Here is a 22,631-nt window from a genome sequence, read left to right on the forward strand (position 1 = left end):
TGGGTTTTAAATATTTTCTGTTTATTTTGTTACAAAGAAAACAACAAGAGCACAACACGGGAACGGCGGCGGAGGGGAGGGGGGCGGCACAGTCAGCAGCACTGCAACTCATACAGCAGCGCAGCCACCGACAAGCCCCGCCGTGCCTGCGCGTGGTCGCATCATCATCATCTTGACATTAAATACATGGTTGTGACGTTCATGTAAAAAGCTGCATAACCTCATAAAACACACAAGACACGGGATTTGTTTTTTTTAAACATCTAAATAACGTTATAGAAAACAAGAATTGCCCGCCGCGACTTGTAAGTACGTACAACAAAATATCCCGTGACCCCCATTCTAAAAAAAATCCCTCTCAGTCAAACAAACACTGCACTTACCCCCCCCCTGCCTCCCCAAGACTCCGCCGTACTTCAATACTCTTGCTGTCCCGATCCACGGCTAATACAGACACGCGACATTACAACCCCCCCCACACCACACCAATGTAGCCCGGATCGGCGTGTTTCTATGTACACTTTGTCCCCTTTAAAATACACCCGTGGGAACAACACGCAAGCTACGCACACTTAAAGAGGTCTCTGTACAGTACTCGGGATGGCAGTTACGTCTGGGGGTCATCACTTTTTTTACACGGCTAAAACTACGACCACTTTCACCCTTACCGAGGATTGCAATGGCAAATGAAAAAATATAATATCAGTAATAGTACAAAATAAACAACAAAGATGTATGTAATCGTGAAACCCGCACAGAGGCTGTGGCCAGCCACCACACGGCTAATTTATGAAGGGAGACGCGACCCAAACACGACGATATACAGTAAACCCTGCAAACCAGCAACATCCTTTTCAGAGTATACTGCAAAATGAGACCCAGTTCAATCTCGTACGTAAAAGTGCTGCTGGGCATTGGTCCAGAAAGCCCACAAACTGATGGGACTAAAATAATTTACTTGAATGTGGCGACGCGAACCGGGACCATTTTATCCACTGACACCGTAAAGCCTTGAATGGTTTTCGCGTCGATCGCGAAATCTCATTGTAGCGAGCAGTTCTTTCGTAGGAAAGATATTGTGCGACTTTTAAATGAACATTTCCCGCTCTGAAATGGCTCAGAAACGATGAAACTATGGGCAGATAAAAAACATCACGGCGAGGTGCACGCTGACACCGATAAGCAAGTGCAGCGTGTGGATTCTTGCATCCAGAGTGCGTGATCGCAGAGCCACGCGGTGGCCGTGTGACATTTTTGTCGCCCTCCACCGAACTTGGTGGACGGTCATCAACAATACGCGATATATTGTTTTCTTTTTAAACTAAAATATTTTTCATTTTAACCAGGTAAGGCCCCTGGCTATCACAAATGATAGCTCAACGAAGTGGTTTATTATCGCGTGGAAAATTTACAGCAGCCAAATATTCGAGACACATGTTTCTAAATGTGGAGGGGAAAACCAGAGGACCTGGAGAAAAATCCACGCGACCACGGGGAGAGAAACATGCAAACTCCAAATATACAGCAGCAGGCGTCAGAGTCGGGATCAAACCCACGACCTCCTGTAGACCAGGCGAGGCAGATAACATCTCGCCAGCGCCACAGCTGCAGTGTCGGGTTGTCGTGAAGACCCCAACGGTGGAGGTTGGCTGCACAGAGACCTTTCCCTGTCTGGAACCTGTTCAACAAGGCACCACTGGCGGTGTGGCAGGATGGAGCCAGGTTTTACAGACTAAGATCCCCGGATAAGGAAACAGTTTGGTGCTTATTTTCCCCTCCATTCCTCACGCCAGCTGTTCTCTGCCAAGCAGTGATCCTCCCAGCAAACCGAATAAAGGCAAAGCATTGACTAGGGAAAGCGACGATAGTCGAGACCAGTGACAGAAAGGTGACCCAAAGGAGAGACCGCGTCGAAGAGAATGACCACCGCAGAGATGGAGCGATGAGATCAGGGTCATGTGCCACAGACTGAGGTGGAGAGGACTAGCAGCACTGGACGACGAGGTACCGGCCACGGCGTGGGGGAGGCCGTCATCCACCAGGGGAGAGAGATTATGGCTCGTGATAAAATGCTCCAAAACACACGAGTCCGTGGGTGTATTCCTAAAAATGTTTTTGTTTTTAGTTCACAAAGCTTAAGGGGGGCTCCATCGTGGCTGTGATGCTCAGTGCCATTGCACCGACTCTCCCAATTCCCGTGACTTTCACAATCAGAGGGGATTTATTTCCTTTTGTGGTATCGATTTAAATCACTTGCAACGACCAGTAAAAAAATAAATCGATCATATGTTTTGCCGCACGTAACCGATGAGTCAGCCGCCAGTGCCTTGCGGTGGCTGCCGTTGACTGATCAAGCTGAATCAATCACGCTGAATCGATCAAGCTGAATCGATCACGCTGAATCAATCACGCTGAACCGCGCGCCGTACCGTCGGAGCGTTTGCGTGAATCGGGTTTCGCACCGTAACTAAAATTATTTTACTGGATTCCGTCATCGATTCTGTGACTTTCGTATTGGAAAATCGATTCCAAATACAGTAACAGCAACAAAAAACTGACAAAAAAAATACGATTAACATTGTATTTTTTGAATAGTTTCTAGTTTGTCTCGTTAGCGGAGATTTGTACACCCGTGTGGTCAGTTCCGCGAGGACACGGGTTTAGAGAAATGAACGGCTGCATCATTCGGGTTGCGTCTTCCCTTTAAATCGCCTTCGAGCGTCGCGGGGGAGGGGGGGACAAATGTGCAAGACACGAACTTTAAAGTCAACTTAGGCCTGAGGTTTTTCACCACTTTGTACAACAACAACACGACAGCAGCGATATTTCCCATTCTTTCCACGCCAAAATTAACCATATTTTTTCTCTGGGCCCTTCACCAAGAGGAACCCCCAAGCCGGTCTGGGTACGATTGTGGAGTTGTTTTTATTTGGGGTGGGGCGGGGACAAGTAGCCGTGGGGGAGAGCCATGTAGAGTAGCCAAGGGGGGCCCATGAAGGGTTTTTTGTTATATGGAGGGGGCACTGCATATGATTTGCTCACTCCTGTCTTAACGTTTTTGGGGGGGGCGAGGAGTCTCCTCTTTGCCCTCTGTGTTGCCAATGCCATGGTAGTGGTAGTACCATGGGTTGGTTTTGTCTTAGCTGTCTGGCACGCACACGTCACAAATTGTACAAAACACTGATAGCATTAGACCTATTCCCAATCCCTATCCTCACCCATCCCTTTTCTTCCCCAAAGATGTCTATTTTATGCTATGAATCATGGGCATCATCTCCCACAAAGTAAATTTTGATTGACTGTTGCATCAATTTTCAGAGCGGTATTTTTGTTCACTGTGGTGTGCAACGTCCATGGTCTGGCCCACACCGACGAGCACTGGGCCTTCTTGTTCGCCAGGGAGCTCGTGGCGAGAATTTAACTACCTCACCTGGTATACAGGTGGTCGTGGGTTCAATCCTGACCCTGACGCCTGCTGCTGTATATTTGGAGTTTGTATGTTCTCCCAGTAGTCGTGTGGATTTTTATCCGGGTTCTCCGTTATTTTCCCCTCCACATTTAGAAACACGCGTTTAGAACACACGATAAGCCACTTAGTTGAGCTATCATTTGTGATAGCCAGGTCGCTTCTGAAAGATAGGTATATAGCTCAGTCGGCCTTATCTGGGAAAAAAAATAGTTTAGTTCCACGAACTATTACATTTTTTCGGAATAGTTCGTGGAAACCTTGCAGCCAATGTGGCTCGGAGAGAAGGTGAACCGTCGCATCTCGGGGTTCGTTACACACTGAAGATGTTCCTGCTTGTTCGTATACTGGAGTTGGACATACCATGAATAGTCACTGCCATTGCAAGGGGCCTACATGATGTGGTGTGCTGGGTACAGAAATATTTCCCAGGGCACCACCCTGGCCAGACCCGACAGAACTTAAGCCCGGGTTGCATCCAAATTAAACAATAATTGGAACACAAAGGCAGTGTCCTGTAGTGGTGGTGGTGATGCACCAACGCTGGGCTTAACCAGACCCATTCTACTGGTAAGCCACATCGGCCGGTGATGCCACAGCCATCACGTGACAGATAATTAATCCACCTGTAACAAGTCACCTGGCTTCTGATCAAACAACCCAGAATGCACTCGATCCCCTTAGATGTTAAGCAGAGTTAAACCTGGAGCATACATGGAAAGGTGACCAGCTTGCATAACTGGTGTCATAGCCTGGTGGGACGCTATGGGCAGCGGCAAAAGCCATCGTTGTACCGTACCTTTACGCTGCCACATCTATGTTCCCCGCCTTCACCAACCTGCACTGACCAGCGTGGTGAAGTATGGTCAAATAATCCCCTTTTGGCGGTTGACACAATGAGCTGTACGTGTACATGCATCGCGTTAGACTGAAAAACCAGAGGTGGAGTTTGTAGCTTCAACGCAGAGACACAATCCGGCGCTCAGCACAGCGCATGAGCCGTTATAAAAAGGCATGTCAAGATGAACAAGTTGGATTAAAGTCGATTCTTAAACTCGTGATACATGCATCCCGCAATGTGTGCCAGAATTTGATCATTTACAATGTATACAAACGTTGACTTTAGGCGAACAAATGGTTCCACCCGACAAGACTGTGCAGATGGGATGGAACGAGACAAATGATTCTTGAATATCGAATCGTGATCCTGGAAATCGTGACAATTTATCAAGTTGTGGGTTTGGATGGGAAGGGTCTGTGTGAATGGTGGAGAATCATTAAATGCCTAATTATAAATACACTGTAGGTGGGATGTTTAACATCAACTAGTCTCCTGCTGTGGCATTGCAGTTACTAGCTGTGGCCAACTGGTTATCCTAACTCTACTAACCAAGAGTGGTAGATCAGTGGAAGTAGGTGCTACACACCACCAGCAGCACTCTGGAAAGAGGATGTGGACAGTGACAGCCTCCCCTAACCTTAGGTTTACAGCTGGCTGGCCGGCTGGGGGAGTTAGGTCACAACTCGTACTGTCTGCCGCCCGCAGGTCTCGGAACCGTTTCCAATCTACGTTTCGTTTTTCATTCAGAACGGCGGTGTATTCACCGTGTACCGCCACGGTTTAGTTCCAACACCGGTGCAGTCAGCGCAGCTTGTTGGGAGGCGTAGGAGTGGTGACAACTCTGCAAGGTAACCCCCCCTGTAAAGCTCGGGGGCGGGTTGTAGTGACTACCCCACACCCCAACGTCAGGGATAAGGACAGTTTAGGGGATTGGAGCAACACCCTGCAGGGATCTCCTCCCACGGCATTCCGCAGTAGCATCTATGTCCCAGACATTTCATCCAAAGGCAGCCGCAGGACAAACTGCCCCATGCCCCACTGCCAGAGGGGGCTGAGCGCCGTTGCATCTTGACCCTAGCAGAAGGGCGACGCGGTGGGGTCAAACGCCTTGAACATATCCTTGAGTGACGTCTGGTCTTGTTCGTCCGTTGTTCCCTTGTCATTATCCTTCTCGCCATTACCGTCGCCTTCACCGGCGTTGTCTTTGGCGTGGCTGTCGGCCCCGTCTGGCGCCGGAACGGGCGCCCCCAGGGCCTGCTTGCTCGGCTGCCTGGGGTCAATGCCGTACTGCGGCCTGATCATGGGCAGCATTGGCAGGTTGTGCATGGCCCCCGGCTGCGCCAGCTGCTGCGTGGGCACCACCGAGGGCCGCAAGCGCGTCTGGCTGTAGCTGTTGTAGCGATCCTGCGCGTCGCTCGACCCCTCCGAGCCGATGGTCTCCAGCACCGAGCGGCGGACGAACGCCGCGTCGCCCTGCGCCTCGCCCGGCGGCTGCTTGGTCTTGGGTATCACAAAGCGCCGCGGCTTCGATTCCCCGTCCGGCGCCACCGCCGCCGAACCCGCCTCCGCCTGGCCCTTCTCCGACTCGGTCTCGGCCGCGCCGCCGCAAACCGCAGTGGTCACCGCGGGTTGCGGCGTGCGGGGGTCGTACAGGTTGATGGAGCTCACGATGCTGCTCTGCCCTACGGCCGACGTGAGCCGCGGGTCGTACGGCGCCAGCGGCGTCGTGGGCGACTCCGCCTGCGCCGCCGCCGCCCGGTCCGGCGAGCCGGATGCCCGCAGCTCCTTCGCCAGCGTCTCCACCACGGCCAGCTTTAGCAGCCGGGGGTCGGCCGCGGAAGCGGCGACGGCGCCGGCCGAGGCCGCCGAGGGCCCGACCGAGCCCTTGACGACACGAGGGTCCGCGGGCCGCTCCGCCGCGCCGCCCGCTCGGCCCAGCCGCGGGTCGGCGGGCTTCGCCTGCCGCACGACGAGACGGGGGTCCTGCGGCGGAGACGGCGCCGCCTGCGCACGCACGCGGGGGTCCGCGCCGGCCGCCGGCGCCGGCGCGGCCGCTTTCGCCGGCGTCGGCAAACGGGCGTCGAGCGGGGGCAGCGGAAGCGGTGGCAGCGCCGGCTCCGACTTGGGCACGGGCAGGGGGATGAGGTCCTCCGGCTCCCACAGGACGAGGCGCGCGAAGTTGGGCTTGGAGAGCGACAGCTCGGTGCGGATGTGGCTGAACTGCTTGAGCTGCGAGCGGGGGTCGCGCTGCTGGGCGCCGGGCGCCGGATCCAGCGGGATGGCCGCCGCCTTCTCCCGCAGCTCCCGCTCGCCGTCCTCGTCGTCGACGGCCACCGCCAACGCCGCCGCCGCCGCCGCGGGCGCCTTGCGCGCGCCGCCATTGTACGCGTCCTTGGGCGTGCGGCCGGCCTGCCGCGGGTCGGCCGCCCCGTGCGCCAGCCGGGGGTCGCGGCTGGACGCCGCCTGGCCGTCACCCGCTTGCTTGAGGCGAGGGTCGGCCGGCTTGAGACGTGGGTCCTGGGCTTGCGCGGAGCCGGACTGCTTGTGCAGCCGTGGGTCCGCAGCCGAGGAGGGAGCCGGCGGGCCGCCGGGCCTTTGCTTGGCGTGGGTCTTGAGAGTCTTGAGGATGGAGCTCACGCCACCGCCCCCTTCCTCCTCGTCGCTCGAGTACCAGCTGACACCTTCTGCCACACGACACGACGCCACCAGTCAGCACGAGCCGGTGTACGCGCGAGCACGATTGGATTACACACGGGCAGGCTTACATCGGGACTAGCTTACACGCTGGCAGGCTTGGAGACATGCACACGGGCAGATACCCTGGCGTGTACGTACGCACGTGCCCAGGCATGCTTGTCTACGGACAAGTTTACACACTGGAATGGTGACATGCAAACATCCTTACACATGGGTAACATAACACAACAACAACTGCCATTCGTCACTAAGTGGCGGTGACATCACCACGGCGCTTGTGCCAGCCTATGTGCACGTTTCAGCACACATAGACAGACACACATACAGGCATGGTTACACACATTCTTATATTCACGACACACACACACAACACAACGACCCACTTATACGAACTCTTACCCAACAACACCCTGAGACACAGAGACACTTATCCCGAGCCTAAGCAGTGAGTATAGCTCACATCTTGCATTGCAAATGTGACAGAAACACTAAAAGATGATTGTGTCAAAATCTTTTCAGTGCTCAAACACAATTTCTACTTTACCGCTTACTTTAAGAAGTTTATAATCTCATTTACTCTTCTGTAACGACCATGCAACATTTGTGTTGTGCTATGTCTTCCTGCACCGCTTCAGGGTGGAGCAGGGGTGCTGTGGTTACCACACCGGTGAGTGGTATCGGAACAGGTCCTGGGCTCTCCTCAGGACCTGTTCCGATGGACCAGCACGGACCAGCACGGTGAATCGTGGCCAAGAGACTCAATATCAACACTGCGCGGGGAGGCCTTCATCCAGCAGTGGATTGACAAAGGGCTGTACATGTGCGTACGGGCGAGCGTGCGATCGTTTGCCCTCACCCTCCTCCTTGTTGTGCTTCTCCTCGGCCTCGGCCGCCCTCCTCGCCATCTCCTCGCGCTCCTCCTGCTTCTGCTGGATCCTCATGAAGAGCGCTCGCTGCGCCGCCGGCAGGAAGTCCGGAACCGCGCTGGGGACCCCCTGCATGGGCCCGTCGGGGCCCATCTCGCCCAGGGAGCACATCTCCGCCTCGACGCCGCCGACGCCCGCGGCGCCCGCCATGGGGCCCACGGGCCCCATCGGTCCCATGGGGACGCCGGAAGGTACCGGGGGTCCCAGCGGGGGCATCGGGCCACCCCCGACGCCCTTACCGAACATCTGGGCGAGCTCGCCTTCGCTCACCCCGGCTTCTGGCATCGTCTCTGTGGGGCAGACGCGGAGGCAATGGCCATGAGCGGGTGGCGACAATCATTCCTGCTAAACGGTCACGTGGTGGCAACGTTGAGCGATGCAGGTCACTCTTGCAAACGAGAATATCCTTGGTCTCTTGAGTTCTCAGCGGGTTAATGCAAAATAAATTTGGAACTTGAAAATCTGCTGTGCTGGGTAAATGCCACTGTTGAAGAACCGAAAAACCTTTTCCTTCCCGAGGGCCGAATAGGACTTTCAAATAACTTAGGCGGACCACACATTAGCACACACCTCAGTCACTTATGTCACCATAAGAGGCCCTTGCAGTGACGGATATCAAGTGTTGTTGCCAGGTTGATTATAATCTCCCCCTCGTACCCAATTAATGTGCCGAAAACGATTGCCAAGATGGATAAATCTCGCTTCTGGTCAATTTTAAAGCGGTGGTTCCCACGTGGCCACGGGGGCTTGCAGGCTTCACATGCCTGGACTATAGGATCCCCCCAGGAGCATAGCCATTCGGAGTGTGTGTGAGAATCAATGATTTTCTTTTGTAATGGGTTCACTTGAATCCCCTGAATTACTAGAAATGTTATGGAGTCAAATTCTTGAGGTGAATTGCGGCTGCGTGCATATGTGCGCAGGCACGAACACAGGCATGCGTGCACACGAACGCGCAAGAACAAACAGACGCTCGGGCCCGCACGGGCAGACAACCCCAACACACGAGGATGCGCAGTTGCACTCGCGAACACGCACATTGTCCAAGCACGAAGCACGCGCGTGGACAGAGCGACGAACGTGCCCGAATATACACGAACCTGCGCTTTCCTCCGGCGGCTTGCTCTGCATCCTATGCTGCCCGAAGAATGACTCCAGGAAGCTCGCCACACACGCCGCCTGGTTTGATTGCTGCATGTGCATCTGCTGCTGCTGCTGCATCTGTTGCTGCATCTGTTGCTGCAACTGCTGCTGGTGGTCCGGGCTGCCCATGGCGTTGACACCCATTTGCCCGAGTGGGTTCAGTGGTCCCATCGGTCCCATGGGCCCCATGCCCATTGGGTGGTTCATCGGTCCCATCTGGTTTAGCATGCCTCCCATAGGCCCCATGGGACCCATGGAGTTCTGTGCAGGGTTCAGGCCAGGCGTTCCCATCCTCTCGGGAGGCATGGCCATCATCTCCCCGCCACCCGGGGTACCCATGTTCTCCGTGCCTCCAGGCGGAACCAAGCCCTGCATGTCCACACCAGGTCCCATGTTCTGGCCCATGTTCTGGCCCATGTTCTGGCCCATGTTCTGGCCCATGTTCTGACCCATGTTCTGGCCCATGTTCTGGCCCATGTTCTGGCCCATGTTCTGGCCCATGTTCTGGCCCATGTTCTGGCCCATGTTCTGGCCCATGTTCTGGCCCATGTTCTGGCCCATGCCTTGCCCCATGTTTTGGGGCATTCCCTGACCCATATTCTGGTTAATGTTCTGACCCATTCCCTGAGCCATATTCTGGCCCATTGCCTGTCCCATGTTCTGACCTCCAGCTTGTCCCATATTCTGACCCATATTCTGGCCCATGGGCTGGCCCATATTCTGACCCATATTCTGGCCCATGCCTTGCATCATTTCTGGCCCAACAGGAGGAGGAGGCTGCATCATGTCCGGTGTGCCCGGCCCTGACATGGCCATCATGTCTGGACTAAGGCCGCCCGGCCCCATTCCAGGCCCAAATCCAGGCCTAATTGGTGGTCCTGGCCCTGGGAACGGAGGCCGTGGCTGGTTTGGTCCAGGGAAGTTAGGCCTGCGGACAGAGAACACCAAAAGAGTGAGATTGTGAAATACATCAACAAACTCTCCCAGCATGTGGCAGAATAATGAACCACATCCAGTTTGATCGTTGTCTAGGTTTTTGGAAGATAAATGTGAAAATCTGGTATGGAGTCATTTTAAGTTAATTTTATTTTATATAGACTTTGCCAAATAACAAATACACTTGTTGAAGCAGCAAACTTCTGTGACGTTTAAACTTTTCTAGTCTCATGAGCAGGGCTTTGAGGCCTGTTAAACAAAATGCTGTCACAGGTTGCCCAAGAGCCCTTCATGATCAGTGGGGCACGTTCAGCACATGTGAATTGTGGTTCATGACGCACAATCCAATTCCTTTTAACAAGTGTTATGGATGTGGGGACGGTGGGGGGGAGACCGGAGCAACCAGAGAAATCCCAGCATGCACTACATCAGTTGACGTTCAGTCAACCCAACAGCCCAGAGACCGGTTGGTTGGCAGTCTACTCGCTTAAGACCTGCTAAACAGCTGCAGATATCCGTTTCGAGGACACAAGTGGAAACCGCAGCAGATTGTGTGTACCTCCGGCAGCCCAGTGAAGGCCGACTGGGATCAGAATAATGAATTAAAGAGTTGAACGAGAGAAAGTTACATCGTATGCATTTGGAAAACTGAACCTGATCATCAAAAATAGTATACCAAAGTGCCTGAGGAAAAATGTTTTTAAATCAGCCTATGCTCAAATCGCCTGGAATGGGCAAGATCTATTCAGAACTCAGAAGCTAAACAGAGTTGGGCCTGGATAGTGCTTGGATGGGCGACCATCATGGTGTTAATGGCTAGTGCGGGCCTACCCGTCCAGCGCAGCAACATCCTTTGTTGGTACTGTACTTCTACGCTCCCGCATCTATTCCTGCCAAATTCGCCAACCCGCACTAACCAGTTCGAGTGGTCAAATAAGCCCGAAGGTATGGTCAAATAAGCCCGAAGACCCTCATCTCGCTAGAGGCCTGACAAAATAGGCTGTACATGAGCATGCACGAAGCAGACCGATGACGCAGGCAACCGACCGACACTGAGAACGAGAAGAAACACAGAAACCCACGCTCACCGGACACCCATCTTGTGCGCCAGCTGTGCCGTCGGCTGCACCACAATCTCAAACAGCGAGGGGATCTTCTTGTTCCCTTGTTGCTGCTGCTGCTGCTGCACTTGCTGCTGCCCCGCTTGTCCCGGTGGCCCCGGCAGCCCGGGCGGCCCCGGCGGCCCCGGCTGGCCCGTCGGCGGCGGAAGCGGTCCCAGAATGCCCGAGCGCGGGTTTCCGCCGGACGACGACGACGAAGGCCCCGGGCTCAAACAGTCCTGATGCGATGGCGAAAGCGGCTGCTGCTGGTGCGTCGGCGACATCTGCTGCACCGGCAGGCCGGAGGAGCCCTGCTGCTGTCCGCCCGCGCCACCCGCGTTGAAGTTGGGCGTGGGCAGCAGGCCGACTCCCGGCGGCGGCTTCGGCAGCGGGGTGATGCCGAGCTTCTTTAGCTCCTCGAGCTCCTTCTCGTCGTCGGCAGCGCTGGCCTCCACCTCGTTGCTTAGCACCTGCCAAGCGCAACGGCCATCGTTGCTCTGCATTACACGCTGGGCAAAGTGGGACGGACAAAACGCTGTACATGTGCTGTGCGATTAGCCACGCACACCACTTTGGCCGCTCGCGATGCGATCAGCAGAGAAGCCGGGGAGTTGAGCCAGACCCAGAAACCAGAACCGATGACTGGAAATAACCCTTAAATTTGTTACAGGTTGGGAGTTTGCAGATGAATGTCGAACCGAGTTACCGGTTCGAACCGGTTCAGAGAAGTTTTACATCGAAATCGATGCTGTCAGCAGCTGTCACTGCATGCTGCACGCTGTCGCGAGCATCTCAACAATAAAAATGCTCTTCTCCCCGCGGATTCCTGACTCCACGTGTGAATACCGAGGTGTGAAACACGCACAGAACACACCAAACCGGACACGCAATCGATTTGACTCCCTGGATAAAACACGGACATCAATTATATAATAAAATTGAATCTGTTGATATGGCTAGATCACCTGAAATGCGCCTTGTGTCTTGACAGAGCTTGGAGGCTAAGCTAGCGTGAGCCTGGATGGTGGTTGGATGGGTGACTACCATACACAACACCGGTGCTTGTCGGCTGCTGAGGGACTTTTGTCAGCAGACAGCACTGCAAAATGAATCATTGTACCGTACTATGCTCCGACATCTGCGCTCTTCACCAACATGCACCGACCAGGGTGAGTGGGTAAGGCCAAATAATTCCCACAACCGACGCGGCACGGGGAGGCCTTCATCCAGAAGTGAACTGACAAAAGGCGCTTGACACACATGCATATCCCAATCATTTTACACCTGTGACCGTTAACTCAGAATCATCTAGCCACCATGATCATGTGCAAAGGATGGCCAGCTGTGCCCACAATGGGCTCATTCTGTTTCAAATAAAGTCTTAATGAAAATTTAAATAAAAACACTTGCTGTGTCTCTACGGTGCTGTGCTTGAACTGAGACTGAACTGGTCCGCCTGTTGCACGCGGCTTGCGAGCGGCGGTCTGACCACCTCTGGCTTGTGTGTTCGTGACGGGGCCTCACCTTATCAAGTATCTCCTTGGTCTCCTCGGTGAGGGGGTCGTGCGAAAACTTGCAGTTGTCGCCCTGGAAGCAGGTGACGCCCATGTGGAAGTAGCGGCACGGGTAGTCCTGTGCAGCAGGCACCGTTAAGGAGCTATCGGCAACGTCGTGAGTACGGGGCAGGCCAGCAGAGCTGACTTTCAGCTGGGTCTGTATGGGTCAGCAACCCAGAAGATTATTCTGCACCCGGCACATCAATTGCGGTATGTCTCTCACCATGACAGTGGCTATGAGTGGACATGCCTACTCTAGTCTACCGGTTATAGGTTGTCATTGCAGCCTGATGTGGAGCTATGTTAGGAGGCGGTTAGCACAGGGAAGTGCTGAAAAATCCACTCGTGTACCGATCTTCTACACTCCCAAATCTACGCTCTCTACGCCTGCACGCCAACCCACACTGACTGGCAGGCGTGGTAAACTCTGGTTAGATAGCCCTCATGGACCTACATGGCGCGCGTAGGTCCAGATAAACAAAATGCGATGTACAGACTTCTCCATGATCCAAATAGTGTTCTAAATCACAGGTTATATATTCCCGATTACTCATTATGTCCCCTATGAATGTGTTCACTATCATTCACTGGGGTGGAGTGGTGGCGCAGATGGACAAGGTCCATTTCCTACCTTGTATTAAAGCATTACTTACTGTTTAACTTCTTTTCAGATTTGGCATGGGTTGTGTAATTTTCTGCTGCTTTTGCTGGCGAATATGCACATCCCCTCCCTGCAGTTTCCTCCAACTACCACCACCGCCGACGGTCTTGGGCTGCGGTCATCCTTGTAAAAGAGCTGCCTAGCTCAATGGGCCTTAACCAGCTGAAATAATAAAGCATGATTATACCAATGACACTTACAAGGCCCAGCATGCCGTGCGGCACGCGACTGGGCACAGACCCAAGCAAAAGGATATTGTGCATGAAGAGGCAGAAATCTCCCTTGACGCAATGTCCGTTCTGGTAGAACTTGCACACCTCCCGCTTGCGGTTGGGCATGTCGTGGCTGTACTGGCAGTTCTCTCCCTGTGCAGAGGACGGGAGACAAAGACAAGGCCACTGGTGAGACCTTGGGGGAGTGAATATCTCGGCTTTGTAACCTTTGCCCTTGGGCGCGCGCACGCAGAGCGGCCGAGCGCTAAATGGAAAACAAACGGCAGCGTCGTCGTTGGAACATGATTTACAATCGGAAGGCCGCTAGTTCTCAGCCATGATTTGGTGCCTTCACGGGAGCGAGGGTGGGGTTAAAATTAGTAGCTTTGTGGGAAGTCAACGCAGCCTAGGTACGCATCTACAAGGGCTGTGCGCTTTTAACGCTTTCCGAGGTTGAAACCACCTACGGATGAGCTGTTCTTGTCATGGTGGGAGGGGGCGGGGGGGGGGTCTGAGTGCACTTTCGCTCTCGCAAAGATCATCCAATCCGAGTGAAAGGTCAGCGTGAGATTGTGTTGCTATTCGGGACAAATGTGAGTCAAAAACTGGCTAAATTGATCAAAGGGTTTGGCCCAAAAGAAACAATTCAGAGCAAAAAGGAACAAGTGCAAATATGCATACGTGCTTTCCACTCATAGCGACCCATCGGATTCCGCACTGCTAATTAAATTCCCGAAGACAAACACGTGTTGGTGTTAGAAAATCCACACGTGAGCTTGTTTTATTCTTAACTTGTTTTGAATTGCGTCTCTTTTTGAGTGGGATATGAGTTTCTGCGAGTTAATTAGTTCAGATCAGGTCACATTCAACGGACCAGTATTCACGTGGGCGTAATAGATCAGGGTTACGTTTGGGTTTATTTGGGTCCACGTGGGTCAATTGTTCAATTGGGTGTATCAAGTCAGAGGTTCTCGTGAGTTTCAGGTTGTGTGTGAATGTAGCTTCATTAGCTCAGGGTTTCAGTTGGGTTATGTAGGCCATCTTCTATTTATTTCATTAGGGCATGGATCACGTGAATTACTCATCACGTGTGAATGCATTAGGTCCCTTCTTAATCAGGTGAAGGATTTGTGTCTTGAGTTCATTAGGTAATATGTTCAAGTGGGGTTATCAGGTCATGAGTTCATTGGTCAGGGGTTCACATGGATTCCCTAAGCTATGGGATGATTACATGAGGTTCTCCATCAGGTCAGACATTCGTTTTCAACAACACGTGCCTATGGCCAACCGCTCTGGGCTGCTTCATGACCTCCTCGAATCTCAAGAAGCTACCTACAACACATGGGGATACCATGCTAATGGGTTGCGAGGTGGCCAGGAGATGGTAGTAGATCAACGGATACTTGAATCCTAACCGAGCAGAGCATCGAGTGTCCGTGTGGAGGACTTTCTCCGTATACTCGAGGAAATTCCCACACTAATAAAATTGGCCAAACATCTCAATGCAGGACACTCGTGATAAAGTGTCTTGAGCATCAGTGAGGCCTTCTTGTGTAAAATAAAAGGCATTATTGTTCATTATGAAGCCAAGAGGCATCATTCAGGGGGCCAAGAATCGAATTCTCCCCCTATTAGATATAAAATTCATGCATCACGTTTGTGGGTTCATAAGAGTACATTTGGTCACTGTTGATTCAAGGTCATCGGGCAGCGGGTTTATTTTTAGTCGATGAAGCAAAGGGGTTCTGTTACGTTCATTCGATCATGAGTTCATACATTTTGTAATTGTATCAGTCATTCGTTTGGGTTCATTCAGGGTCATTGTTGATTTTTCTACAAATTTTTGTAAGTTCATTAGGTCAATGTTATAAGGTCAGGGGTCTAATTAGGCCAAGGGTTTGCACGAATTTATAAGGCAAAGGGTTCGTGTGGATCGATAATAGTAATTCATGATCTTTTAAAAAGTATTAATGTAGCGGCTTTTAGTGGCTGGAGGGCTCACATAACCAACGTTACATACAGTGCATACAAACATAGAACCGTCGATTCTTAAGCACCAGTCCAATGCATGTATCGAGAAATAAGGAATGGCCATTAATCGATGAATCGATGTACGGGCGGATCCCGACACATAAGGTCGCGAGTTGGTAAGGGCAAGATTTGTTACGAGTTCTTTAAGCCCAAGTAGGAGTTCATACGAGGTCGTAAGATCATGGGGTCATCCTTGGTTTATCGGCTCGCACGTTTATTTGGGTTGACATGTTCGTGGGGCCAGCGTCATCGTCCTTGTGCTTTCATTGGGCCATGCTCCGTTGTGCCCCACTGTAGGATCGTATAAATATTCATTCATATGCGCAGAAAGGTGAGTGGATTCTCAAGAGGTCACTAGGTCAGGGAACTGTGCGCGTTCATTTGGTCAAGCTTCCTGACGTCAGGGGTATGTGATTCACGTAAGCACATTAGGTGACGATTTACACAATTTCACTTGGCCAGCAGTTTTGCCTGGGTTAATAGGAATGCATTAGGTCGAGCGTATGTGTGGGTGCATCGCAGTTCATTAGGTCATGGTTCATAAGAGTTCATTAGGTAACGATTCATGTCAATTCACTAGGTCATTAAGTCTTGTTTATGCGAGTTCCCGAGGCCGAGAGTTGCACAGTGCGTGTCAGATATGAACTTGTGCATCAGGTTCATGGATTGAAAGTTCATGAGATCATTAGATGGGTGGGGGGTGGCGGGGGCGTGAGAGTTATGAAATCGAGATTTATAAAAGTTCATCATGGTTCACAAGGTTGGCGAGTTCAATAAGTCAAGGACTGCGTGGTTTCATATGCATTCATCAGGCCAAGATTTAAATAGGTCACAGATCGTGTGCTTTCATGCAGGTTCATGTGCTGTGGACCATGGGTTTATATGCTCATTAGGCTATGGGTTCACAGGAGTGCATTCAGTTATGATTTCATTAATCCAGTGGGTTGTGGGTTTAAAGGACATGTGTTAGAATATATCCAAGGATTTGCACTGGGTCACACAAGTTAATTAGGTCAGGAGTTGAGTACAAAGTCACGGGTCAATAAAGTCATTCGTTCCCACCCTCCCCCTGAGCGAGAATTAATTTAAATTCACACGATCACGGTTCATAAAGTCTGGGTTGAAGTGGGTTCATAAGGCCAGGGGTTGGTTGACTCGCGCTAGGACTTCATTACCGATGGTTCAAGCGAGTTGATGGTCACGAGTGCTCCCAAGTCATTATTTCTCTGTGTTTATCAGCTCAGATGTTCATTTTGGTTCACTTTTTTGTGCGTTCATTATGACAGGAGGCATCATCATTCTTCTTGTGCATTCATTATGCTCACAGCTTGCATTGTGCACTCATGTGGACAAGGGGGTTTTGTTTGGGGGGGGGGGTCAGATATTCATTTTTGCATCAGGTTCAGGTCTCAACGTCTTCTGCCGGGGGGGGGGGGGGGTGGGGGGGTGGGTAAAAGGCAGGGTGGTGGTGGTGAGCAGTTTTCTCTGCATGAATCGGCTCGGGGGGGGGGGGGGGGGCTGCTTCATGCATCAGGTCATACGTCCTATGATCTCTCTCGTGTCTCCCGGTCCCACGGCGCACACGACATCAGACTCGTCCCGCCAGTCTGCGGTGGTGGTGGGGGTCTCGCTGGGACCGGTGCCGTGAATGTATCGGTGCACGGCAGTGGTTGGGAGAGTTATGCTGTGCATCAGGTCATTAAGAATGCTGTTTGAATGACGGGCTGGTGAGTTTTACACAACTTGTTTTGTTGTTGTTTGATCCTGCGAATGCCAAAAAGTGAAAAGGAATGGAAAGTGAGAATGGGGTCGGGCGAACGCTCCAGAGGTAGAGAATGGGGTCAGAGGTAGTGGCAGTGTTAGGGGCTGGTATTGCTGGTTCCGGTGGCACATGCCTTGTGGTGGAATGCTCTGAAGGCAAGAGTTGGTGGGTCATGTAGATTTAGGCTGAGGTGGCCAGGATATGGGTTTGTGAACTCATCTGTGCGGATCTTTTGAGTGTGCTTCACTGTTACAGGTGGGTACATGCCGGGTACTCTCGTTTCCACCCACACGCCTTAAAATAGGCTTGTCCAAACATCCCAAGGCAAGGCCCTCTGAAGAATCGTGCTACTCAAGTGAGGTTTTTCTGGACAAATCACATCACTGTTAGTTACAGCTAGGGGTAGGACTGACATCAGTTTGGGCAAAGGTGACTGTGCAAAAATTTAGGCAGGTGGTAAATTATCGCTTCATCAATTAAAATCGATTCTTACGCCCACGATTGTACGAATCGAATCATGCACGTAAGAATCAACCATTTTTTGTTTGTGTGAATGAAACGGAATAGTTACCCTCAAGCTACCGGAACAAGGTAGAACAAAAAACAAGACAGAACGAGACATACAATACAAATAGGGATGTATAATAATCAATGCATTTAAGTCGTAATGTCAAATCTTAAAATTCAGTTAAGTGGCGTAGCTATCGAGTGTGCAGCCACAGGGGCTCGGCAGGGGGGGGGGGGCCCATGCATCGGGCTGTGAAGGAAGAGGGGAATTTTGGGCCGGACTCATTTCATTCCTTGCACCAGGGCCCCGTGCCAGCCACGTGACGCCGCTGCTGGGAATGGAATGAGTGAATCGCCCCCCCCGCTCTTTGTTCACTTTTCATTTTTTTGGCGTCCCCCCCCCCCCACTACCCCTCATCACCGTGCATTTCTTATCGCATGACGAGGGGCTGTCGGTGGACTCAGGTCACTGTGCATCAGGTCATTGTGGTGAAGTGGGGAGGGGGGGGGGCGGAGGGAGGAGGGATGGGTGGAAGGCCATCTAGCGGAGCACCTTGACACAGCGGCCCTCCAGATAGAACTTGCAGATGAGGTGCGCTGTGCTGCCCGTGTGGTTCTTCTTCTTTTTCTTGCGGGGCGGGCACACCATCTCACCCATGTCCTGCGGAACAAACGTGAACCGTCAGTATCAGGACAGACGCACGCACACGCCCGCCCGCCCCCACACCGCCGGTAACGCTCGTTTTTCCCGGACGACGCAAACTTTTCGCGACGTTAAGACGTCGGGGTGGGCGACGGTAGCCTCACCTCGTAGTGATCGTAGTGCATGTCCATGTCTTCCATGTGCTCCATTTCCCGCATGTGCAACATTCGGCCCCGACCACGCCCGCCTTTGCCCTGGCCTCTGCCCCGGCCACGGCCACGCATCCTGGCGCCTGGGGAGGGTCGGTAAAGCAGCAGGAGGGGGAGGGAGCGAGTGGAGAACAGCAGCACGGTTAGCAACGAGCAGAAATTGGTCGGCATATAACGACACATCATCACATTATTATATGAATATAATATACAGCCCCTATGTTAATCGACTGCTTGATGAAGGCCTCCCCATGCCGTAGAGTTTCCATATTTCACCACACAGTTAGCCATGGCTGGGGATCGAGCTCAGCTCATCGGGGTGATATATAGAATAACATCACTTCTTACGCTCACAGTACATGTATCGAATCATGTAAGTCAGTCAATTATTAACAATTCAAGCTAATTATATGCAAGTGATATGCCATTGTAAAATTTTTGGTCATGTATTGAGCAAACTTGAAAAATGAGACGGACAAAAACAGAAAGTAAAAATTGAAACGGTAAAATCAAGACTGATTCGTGAGACTTAATCACAGCCTGAAAGCGTGACAATTCATAGAAAATCTCCGGGGGAGGGCGGGGAGAATCAGCGCGCTCATTTGAAGCTTGGTTATTGGTGGGCGAGAGAGAATTTGACGCGACGGTCAGACACGCCATTGTGGCCCCCTCACCACGGTGGCCACGCAGATGGCCCTGGGACTCGCGGTACTGCTTGAGCTGGCAGGCAAAGTCATCGTCCTCCTCGCCCTTGTATTCCTCCTCGTACTCGTCAAACCTCCCCCCAATGCCGCCGCCAATGCCGCCGCCAATGCCGCCGCCAATGTTGCCAATGCCGCCGCCGCCGCCGCCACCATCGTCCACCTCTACATCACCACCGCCGCCGTACTCTTGGTACTCGGGGTACTCCGGCTCTGGGGGCTCGTCCATGTAGGGCTTGGGCTGCGTGGGACAGAGGTCAGAGGTCAGTAGGGATGAGGATTGATTATTTATTATTCATCGTGTGTTCCCCTTTATTCATTGTTTTGATGATAACGATTTGTTCTTGATAAGAGCGAACTACCGTATACGCCGGGGCGTGTCAGAGCGCTTTACATCACGACTTATCTCAAACACATTTGAAATGGGACCTCCCAGTGGCACCCGTTCCTTAGACTGGTATTAATCTGCCAGTAGGTTGCAATAATTGCTGTACATAAGACCAAATTGAATAATATTTTAACTTTTAACATTTCGACCACGACGCCGGTACACAATATCCTACTCTGACGAATGACGTCAGGGCATCTTTAATGGCCGCTGCGAAGCAGATGGCGCTCGGTACTTTTAAGGTTACACACCGCGGCCAATGAACTCGTAACGTGAACCTCTGCAACAAGCGACGACGACGCTACCACTCGGCGGCCACGTCACCGTGTTGCCGATTTACCCATCGGGTATTCCCTATTGCACAGTGGTTCCCAAGCTGTGGTCCGCAAAGGCTGTGGGAAGTGATCCAAGGAGAAGCTGCCGATACGATTATTCAAAATAAAAACACCTGATTTTTTTGACTGCAAAATGGTATGTGAAATTCTTTGGGAGGTTTGACGGTGGCCATATGGGTTCAGAGAGGTTGGGAATCACTGCCATATCATACAACGTATATATGTCCAACCCTTTTGGCAATCCACTTTTAGATGAGGGCCTTCCAAAGTGGGAGTTATTTTACTATACTTCACTAAGCTGGACAGGCTGTGATGTTAAAGGGAGTAGATGCGGGAGAATAGACACGGTATCATAAGAATAATGTATTTCGCTGCATTGCCCTCTGCTGACTACAACATAACTCTATGGCAACCTATTGGTGCATGGTTGCCAACCAAAAAAAAACAGAAAAGAGCCGTCTACGCTCAAAGCTGCTTAGCTCCCAAGGTCAGATGAGATCACACGCATTCTGGGGGTGATTTGGTGAGAGGCTACACGAATGTTGGCCTTAATAATAATAATCTTTGTTTATCCAGTAAAGCCTAACTGAGCTTCAATACTTTATCAGGAGGATCCTTACAATGGGGGCATTTAGCCAATGCCTTCTTAGAGAAGGCACGCTTTTCACTGTGCGGGAGGAAATCCAAATCCAGTCTGGACAGATAGGTACAGGAACCCACTTGGTGTACTCCCTTGGGTGGGTAGTGAGGCTCGTAGTCCCTGTAGTTCTTCCTGTAGCCCCGGTTGTCAGCAGCTCCATAGTCCGACTCCTCGCTGTTTTCTGAAAACTCGTCGCTTGAAGGGGAGTGCCTCTGTAAAAGACGGCAAAAGCGACGTCATCATCACCACCACCATCCTTGTCCTTACGACCATAAATATCCTCGCCGTCCCGTAGTGCAGTTATCAAGTTGTGTGCAGGAGGTGCTACTGGACCGGGACCCACAGGCCCAAGCAGGGGAAATTGTACAGAGGAGCCAATTTAATTGAATGGCACCAAGGCCCAATGCATCGTTGCTATTCCACTGTCAGTGTCATTAATATTGAAACCGTATACCATCTCATCATAACCCTCAACATTAACATCATCGCTGTGAACAACATTACCATTTGCCATCACCAGAGACATCCTTGTCATAGCCATCTTAAGAACAATAATCGTCATCACCACGATTATAGATGACGCTGATGCTTATGTTAGCCAACAAAACCGCCACCTTCATTACCATCACCAATTTCATTTCCATTCATCATCATCACCGTCAGTATCATAACTATCACCCTCATCATAACCACCATCAATATCATAATCACGAATTTCATTATCGATGTAGTTATCACCCTCAATGTACATCCTTGTCAACACGGTCATGAACACCCAACTCCATTGGTTACCAATGCTTGCCACCCCACATCCTACATGTACGTCTGTGTTGAATGGAATAAACTGTTGACATCATTAGCCGTAGAGCTGTGACTATTGCACCAACCCGGCCCCCCAGGGAGCGCGAGGGACCGCACCTTGTGTCCGTGTTTGTCCCTCCGCCGCCGCTTGGACCTGCGCTTCTCCTTCTCTTTCTCCTTCTCCTTCTCGCGCTCCTTCTTGCGCTTCTTGCGGGAGCTGCGGTGGCGCTCGCGCTCACGGTCCCGCTCGCGCTCGCGGCTGCTGGGGTCCCTCTCTCCGTCCGAGTCACCCCATTCTCCTCCTCCACCGCCGACACCGCCACCGCTTCCACCGCCGCCGCCGCCAACCCCGCTGCCGCGGCTGCTGCTGCCACGGCCCCCTCGGCCACCATCGGGTGAGTGCTGCTGCTGCTGCTGCTCAGCGACATCGTCATCTATCTCTCCATCCTCCAGCTCGCCCTCCTCCCTGCACGGTGAGAAAATATCCGTGGGTTAGCCTTTTCAAATGTATGGCAAGAGCTGTTCGTGATCACCTATTAAGGACGATTTGGCACACAAGGGAGGGGGGAAGCTGGTATAGCCATCACCATGCATGCTCAGCCACTTCATCTCCCCACGCCGCACCAGATGTATGGTAGAGGGCCAGGATGGGTTTCAGATGCTGTGATGTTATCCGTGAGCCACTAATCAAACCCAGGATACCGGTTTCCTAGTGCAGTACGCAAACCACTCCGCCACTGCTCCCTTCACAAACACACGCACAGCCAGATCCTACACCGGTCAGGTGGACAATGTATATGCCTATGGCGTGCACTGGTCTCTACACAGGAGAACCACTGCCAACTTCTGACAGTTTCAGCTGTTTTATAGATCCCATTCATATGATGATGGTAAAGAAAGAGGGAGTTTGACCCCCAAATAAGAGGGTGAACAGAGTGAACATTTCACCGACTGCTGGTGCAAGTGCTGTTAGCCAGCACCGATTTAGGCTGGAACGGTTAATAAGCAAGCAGGTGAGGTCCGCTCCGGGTCTGGCCACCTTAGCCTGCACAGTTCTAAGCTTATACACTGCACCA

General features: G+C 52.0%; 1 protein-coding gene across 3 annotated transcripts in view; it reads right to left on the reverse strand.

Moving 5' to 3' along the window:
- ZC3H4 (zinc finger CCCH-type containing 4) overlaps window positions 1-22,631 on the reverse strand; it is a 32,701-nt gene continuing 10,070 nt past the window's right edge. The window contains exons 2-12 of one of the 3 annotated variants that reach the window (XM_078616931.1): window positions 21,673-22,021; window positions 20,835-20,966; window positions 19,365-19,632; window positions 18,646-18,773; window positions 18,392-18,499; window positions 13,582-13,691; window positions 12,634-12,742; window positions 11,098-11,579; window positions 9,031-10,001; window positions 7,861-8,220; window positions 1-6,991 (exon numbers count right to left, since the gene is read on the reverse strand). In XM_078616931.1, the coding sequence (XP_078473057.1) occupies window positions 5,382-6,991; window positions 7,861-8,220; window positions 9,031-10,001; window positions 11,098-11,579; window positions 12,634-12,742; window positions 13,582-13,691; window positions 18,392-18,499; window positions 18,646-18,773; window positions 19,365-19,632; window positions 20,835-20,966; window positions 21,673-22,021 (4,627 nt within the window). In that variant the 3' untranslated portion in view covers window positions 1-5,381. Of the gene's footprint in view, window positions 6,992-7,860; window positions 8,221-9,030; window positions 10,002-11,097; window positions 11,619-12,633; window positions 12,743-13,581; window positions 13,692-18,391; window positions 18,500-18,645; window positions 18,774-19,364; window positions 19,633-20,834; window positions 20,967-21,672; window positions 22,022-22,631 lie in introns of all 3 variants that reach the window. The other 2 variants (XM_078616930.1, XM_078616929.1) reach the window with 2 other exon arrangements.

The sequence above is a fragment of the Lampetra planeri genome, chromosome 52, assembly GCF_965212315.1.
Source record: "Lampetra planeri chromosome 52, kcLamPlan1.2.h2, whole genome shotgun sequence".
Classification (NCBI taxonomy): domain Eukaryota; kingdom Metazoa; phylum Chordata; class Hyperoartia; order Petromyzontiformes; family Petromyzontidae; genus Lampetra; species Lampetra planeri.